We start from the raw sequence: 7,117 nt of genomic DNA on the forward strand, positions 1-7,117 counted from the left end.
ATTACTTTGTTCCAGAATATCAGCTTTAATGGGCAGCCAAGTGTTCCCATCCCTTTACAAAAATAAGTTTCCAGGAAAGACATCTGAATTAGAGCTCAAGGTGGATTGCCAAATCATTGTTTATACCTGACTAAATCAAGTCAAATAAGGCTAGAGTACTACAACTCTACAGTAAATGGGATTCCAATAATATCTCATAACTCAATTACAAAAAGTCAGCAGCAAAAACAGTACCCGACTTTCTTCACTCAAATGTAAGTTATTAAATTGCTAGAATCAAGTAGTACAACAGCTAACAGCACAGCCCATTTACAGTATTCTGATGCAAATTATTTTTGGTAGCTTTTTTTTTACTATTGTGTCAAGCAGAACAACTTTCAGGAGAGATGGTTAAATAACCTCTATAGGCTACATTCAAAATACAAAACAGAAGTCTCACAGTCTTGCAAGAAGATGACCAAAATATCAACAACTCTCAAGGGCTCTATAGCTCAGACAAATTGATATTCAAGAATCTGGAGCTGCACAATGCTCTAAAGTCCACTGTAATTGGCACCCAAGATTCTTTGCTTCTCTACTGGAAACCACCAGGACTGATATTATAAGTATGACCAAGAAATTCAGAAGCTAACTAACCATACTGCAAGGCATTCTTAGATTGGAAACTACCATAGCTCAAAAGAAAATGTACAGACATCTGCAGACCCATGCCCAAAAGAAAAGAAGGTAGAAAGGAAAGAGCACAGGAAATCCAGTAACTAGCTGATAACCACAACATGTGGATTTTTCCAATGCTGAGCCCCAAACACCGAAGGGGCTACCTCACCGAGAACCAAGAACAGAGCTCAACTAGGACAGGGAGGCAATCAACACATGCTGGAAAAATAATTCAAACTCCTCAATCAAAACTCTGCACTTGAGGCAAGTGTCCTCAACTTCATCCGACAATGCACTATCCAGTGTTGCCACTACCCTAGTCTGACGAGTAAGAGAAAAATCAATGAGGCCTTCAGAGCGTACAGCATCCTACTAAAATTCTAAGAACTTGCCAAAGGGGAACTATGTATTCATAACCTTACCACCTGGGAAGAAATCATGACAAGGGACCCAAGAGAGACATAAACATGATAGTCTTCAAGAGAGGACCCAAATTATGGTAGTTATAGACAGGTCTTCCTGCCATTTTCCACAGTGCAAATAATAAAAAATTACCTGCTCCAAAGGGATACTCTGAGTTGCAATGTAAATAGTATCCATCGGCGGAGACAACAAGCATCTTCACAGCACAAAACCTTCAGGAAAAAGATCTAGGAAGCAACATTAACCACTGTATATGGCCTTTTCCAAATTTCATAAGAGCCTTCAACTCCAAACTGAGAAGAATCCTTCAAATTTGGTTGCCTCAGAAATTAATTTCTAAGATGAGTTGGCCATTCAGGACCAAGAAAAGAAAATTTCTTCCACCAGAGGATATCATGTCTTGAAAATCTCTACACAAGAGCTACAACTCAGGATATTAAGAGAACTAAGGGACATGGTGTTACTAAAGCAAAATAACTCCAAGGTAGAAATCAGCTACGACCTTACTGAATGACAGAACAGAACAAAAAAAAATGGCCAAATGGCCTATTCTTGCTTCCAGTTTTTTTTGTGTTCCATCCTTGTTGCAATATTGCACCTCACCTCCAAAATGATCTGAGACTGGACATAACTTGCAGGATGAACAGGAAACTATTGCACTTCTTCACTCCAGAACCAAGATCACTCCATCCTCAGTCAGATCTGCAATATGGAGATTATGCTTGTGTTGTCAGATTCCAAGCACCAAGTCACAATGACTCAGTCACTGAAGCATACAAGAAAATGGGCCTTGCACTAAACATCTTCAAGAGACGAGTCATTTACAATTCTGCTCATGCTCCAGACCACCACCCTGAAAAAAGTCCACAATAAGACCTTGAAAAACATGGATTATTTCTCATATCTCCAGAGCAACCTTCCAAAGTCAGAAAAAAAGGCAAAATTCACCACCACTTCCAGGCATCCATTGACTATTAGAATTAAGGTACAGAAGATCAAGATTTCAGTTCCAGCACTGAGCTCATGGTCTACCAGATTGCAGTAATCCCCACCCTCTTGTATGCTTCTGAGGTATGGACCATCTACAGCAGGCATTTCAAAGAACTGGACAAGTACCACCTGCACCATTATTACATAATCCTCCAGACAAAATAAGTAAATCAATTGCAACACCATCTCTCAGGCCAACATCCCCAGCACTGGATATTCCAATTACATTCAGCCAACGCTGGTCAGTAGGCCACCTGGGGTCAAATGACCCACCTGCCCCATCAAGTACATCCCATCATCTATGGCTGAGACTGCATAGGTATTATCAGCTACCTCAAAATGACACCCAATCTTCAACCTTCAGGTTCTACCCAAGGGGAAGAGATGAGTTCATCAATACAAAGCAACCATCATTGGCAAAGAAACCATGCAATCATTTTTCCATACCATGAACAAGTCAATCAGATTGGTTGACACTTCACCAGTAACCTTCCCTGCCACTGTGAAAAACAAAAAAAAAATCACACTAAACTCCATTTTAACAACTGCATAATTGTCTTTGTTTTCACACGTTGCACTGGATGAAGTGCAAGATCTCTAGATCTAGTGAGAAAGTGCAACTCACCAAGATGCAGAGAACCCCAGCAAATTACACCTTTTAAAAAAAACACTTCAGCAAGAATGGTCTTAATTACTGACCTTGTGAAAAATGAAAGTAAGCTTATGACTAAAGTGCATGTTATTAGCTATAACTGTACATTATGATTTATTATCAATTGTGCTCTGTTGACCATCATACAAAATAAAGTAAAAAAAATCAGCTAACACCACCTCCACAACCCAATGACTAATTGGAAAATGTGAAGGATTAAAAGTGTTACAAATCATGCAAAATTTTTGCTTGGATTTGCAAACATTGATTGTAAATCTTCAATATTAGTTGCATACTAAACATGAGTTGCTTGTCACCAGACTTACAAGGACGCCAGCTGATAAGAAATAATGTCCTTCCCACCACACCCCCATTCCCCTCCCTCCCCCCAAAAAACCCATTTTGTGCCTTATCTGGTATGATAGACTGCACTCTACAAATTATGATAAACCACAAAACTTGTAAATGGCAGTTTAAAATTTTACTCTTCAGTCACAAGATCTTCGCTAATGAAAAAGTAGGTTTGCACTGGTTAGTTGCATATCGACATTTGGAATTACTTTTAAATACATTCTCTATCTAATTTGAGCCAGAATACAAATCTACAAATTGCAAGACTATAGTGCATAACTACAAGCATCTACAATTACTAATGACTAAACTTTTGCTCTGATCATATTTTAAACAGGAACCAACTGACACTAACATTTAGTGAAGCCAGCTACAACAGAAAGTTTGGCTTTGCTCTGAATTTTAGCTAACTACAAATATTCAAGTATCCTATTGGCTAGGGTTAGGAAAACAAGACAGTTTTCCCACTCTCAATTTAGATCTTCACTAATCTAAAAACCTTTTTTTAAAAAAGATGAAGGAATGCATGCTTAGAATAATAATCATGCAAGGGGCAAAAAAGTGTACAAAACTAACTTTCTAATACGAAAAATTCATTCTCCCAAAAGCAGATTTTTCATAAATTTTAAACACATCATATAGTCACAAGAACTCAAACTCTCATCTAGAGACTGGTAAATCCTCACAAATAGCACTGTAGAAACTTTTTTTAAAAAAAGCATGAGCAGCAATAGTGTACAAAATGTAAACAAAGGCTTCTAATACTTCCACAACTACAGGCTGATTACAATATTACGTAGCTCCAGAAAGCTTGTTCAAACCAAGTCTCAGTAACTAACACAAGGTTGCGTGCAGTCTACTTAAAAGACAACCAGGAAAAGGGAAATTTTATGCCTCACTATGTTGGCAAACTACCATTTCTGCTGTGGGCATTACATTTGCAGTAATAGTTAACTTCAAATTTGAAGCCTACCATTACCTGGATGACTTCTCAAATTACTAGAATTGTATGGATAAAATAGACCAGAGGTTTAGTCTTCAACCAATGCACCATCCCCAAGTCAATCATCAAGCTTTTACAGGATGTCAAGCAAATGAATGGCAATGTTATAAAGCCCATAAAAAGAAGTGTAAGCTCTCCCAGAAAGGCCAAGCAAGCAATTTTTTTAAAAATTGGGAAATAAACTGCTGGAAATACAGAAGATCTAGAGTATCATTTCAGAAGATACAGGATAAAATGTCTTCTCCAGAACTGGTTTAATTTTCCACAGTATCAGATGTCTATTTCCAGACCTTGACATTGCACAAATATCTTTAGTCCCACAGGTGACTGCATGACAATTCCAATTTCATCCTTGGGTGGGACTAAAGTAGATATTGCAGGCCACCATTTACAAAGACAGTGAATAAGGCAGATTGTGTTCATACTTTCAATTGCAAACCAGGGGGCCATATCAGAAAACTCTAGATTAAAGATATGTGTTAAACCTTGGAATGTAGCTCTACTAGTTAAAAAGAGTACACTTTTGACTTACAAAAGATGATTACAATTACTAAACCTCAAACTAGTTTTTAAAAAATGAATAACAGGAGTCATACCAAATTTAGCTAGCCCTACATTTCAATAGACTTTCCACAGACTTTCTTTTCATATTAACTTATATAGTCAGAGCACAAGCAAAGCTCAATTCTAAACCAACAGCATTAAAAACAAAGAATTCATGCTTTAAAAGAAAATTTGAAGATGTTCAGATATTTGCATCTGGAACATCAATAGGTGGAATAGCTAGTTCACCAAAACACAATAGCCCATTTATGCTGGCAAATATCAATCAGTACAGGAGCAAAGTCAATCAACAATCAGTTCAGTAGGCACATTAAAATTAAAATGCAGAACTGGAACAAGACTATACCATTACCACTACCACACATTTAAATGTATTACCACTGCTCAAACAAAATTGCCCCTGCATTAAAGACTTACATTGATAGGGAAGAAGCTCACATTAGCCATAAAAGTATGGATTAAAGATTGTTAAATTAACTGATTTTGCTAGTTTTTGCTTTATTGATTCAGTGGATATCACTGGCAATTTTTCATTTATTACCTATCACAGAATGGTGGAGGTTCTATGAGCTAACACATCAGTTCCGTAATCATTTAGGCCACACCAGGCAAGAATAGACATCCTTCCCTGATCCAGATTTTTATTAAAGTAATTTCATTGTTACCATAACAGAGATTAGCTTTTTAAATTTCCAGATTTTACTACACAACTCATTCACCTGCTGCCATGTTGGAATTCCTACTCACGTCTCTGGAATCGAGGACCAAGAACTCTTGACAGCTAGTGAGATAATATTTTCCCCCTACTATGATAACTTATACAGCTTCCATCATGGGAAGGTCAGATTTTAATTCTACTGCCCACCAAACAATTCTGGAAATTCTAAGGAGATTTCCCATGTATTGATCAATTGTCAATAGATCCAAATTTAAACAACTTGCATTAAAAAGAATTCATAAAATACTTTCCCCACCATTATGTCATAGAATACCTTTTCCAATAACAGAAAAAGATCTGCACTATATTAAAAATTTCAAAAAGTAGAATTTGGAAAAAAAACAAATCATCCAATGACCAAAGTTCCAACAGTACTCTCCCCTACCAGTACTAAATTAGTCAATTGATGCATCAACATTGCAAATGGCATCAATGCTTCTACAAAAATTCCCTGATTGATGTTGCAGAAGTTCTACTGTGGTGTGCCTAAAGGAAAAACAAACTGAAAATAGGTTGGAGTTCTGTTGTAGGCAATTGTCTTGCAACATATTATACACATTCATAAGACCATATATTTGCTGGCACGTAGTAAACAAATAACCTGTTCTTCATAATAGTATCAAATCTACTCGCCTGCAATTTACCCTCTGTGGTTCATTTTACAGCTTCTTGCATTATTGAATCACTAAAACTGCAAATTACACAAGAGCAGCGCAGAATGCTCAAATATATTTGAAATTAATAAATAAAATCCTCTTTATTCCAGAAAGTACATTGTTTTCAAGTGAGATCGGTTCGTAGTTGAATTCAAACAGTGGCTCACAATTTTCAATTACCCAGTCTGTGTGTGTGTGTGTGTGTGTGTGTGTGTGTGCGTGGGGGGGGGGGGGGGAAGCAAGTCTAGTTTGCAAAATCCAGCTCGACATTTCTACAAGCGGTGTAATAACGTGAGTTACTACATAAATATCTTGATCTCTGAGTTAACAGGCGTGTCACGTAGCTTTAGTAGTTGCGTGCATGGTTCTGTACACACCTAGAATTTATGGAGCTGCTGGAATTTAATGCACTCTATTGCAAAAAAACTGATGACGTTTACAGAAGGGTACCGACTGGACAATTCGGGAGTTTTCCCATGGGGTAGGAGTTGAAAGAGGGGGGAACCCTTTTACCAGCCGCGGGGCAGCGGACAGTGAAGTACTGTGGCCCATCGCTGTACATGGAGAGAACTTTGCCTCATCCCTGGGCCCTACCCTCGCTTCCCCAGGGTCCCGGGCCCGTGTGCGCGCCCTCGCCGCCCTTACCTTCCGTTGCTGTCGCTCCCAGGCCGGGTCGAGCAGCAGATCGCGGTCCCAATCCTCCTCGGGCTGCATGTAGTCGCCATGGTTGGGCTGCTGCAACTGCGAGTTGGCTTCGTGATAGTCCACCATGTCCGGGCCGAGGGCAGCAGCTGCTCCAGGTGTCTGACTGGCCCGATTAATCAAACAAAACAACAAACTGAGAAGAGCTGCGGGTCAAAACTCTTTGTTATCCCCCCACGGTGGCCCTTTTTTTTTCCTCCCCCTCCCTAATACACACACAAAGTCTATCACAAAACGACGGCCGCGACAAGCCAACGATCCTCCCCGCCCGCTCTCCAACTGTCCGCCCGGCTGGCTTGCGCTCCGCTTCTTGTGTGCCTCTCCACTTCCGCCCGGCTCGCGCCCTCTCTCGCGCGGACGCGCGCGCGCACCCCCCCCCCCTTTTTCAGGGTGGAGCGACT

At 39.5% G+C, this 7,117-nt stretch overlaps 1 protein-coding gene across 1 annotated transcript in view; it reads right to left on the minus strand.

Annotated features, from left to right (window-relative positions):
- The window catches only part of LOC127586326 (alpha-actinin-1-like), an 86,457-nt gene extending 79,412 nt beyond the window's left edge, over positions 1-7,045 (minus strand). Inside the window, 1 exon segment of the mRNA XM_052044173.1 lies at positions 6,660-7,045. Coding sequence (XP_051900133.1) covers positions 6,660-6,785 — 126 coding nt within the window. The 5' untranslated portion in view covers positions 6,786-7,045.
- Positions 7,046-7,117: the final 72 nt, after the last annotated feature.

The sequence above is a fragment of the Pristis pectinata genome, chromosome 35 (genome assembly GCF_009764475.1).
Source record: "Pristis pectinata isolate sPriPec2 chromosome 35, sPriPec2.1.pri, whole genome shotgun sequence".
Classification (NCBI taxonomy): domain Eukaryota; kingdom Metazoa; phylum Chordata; class Chondrichthyes; order Rhinopristiformes; family Pristidae; genus Pristis; species Pristis pectinata.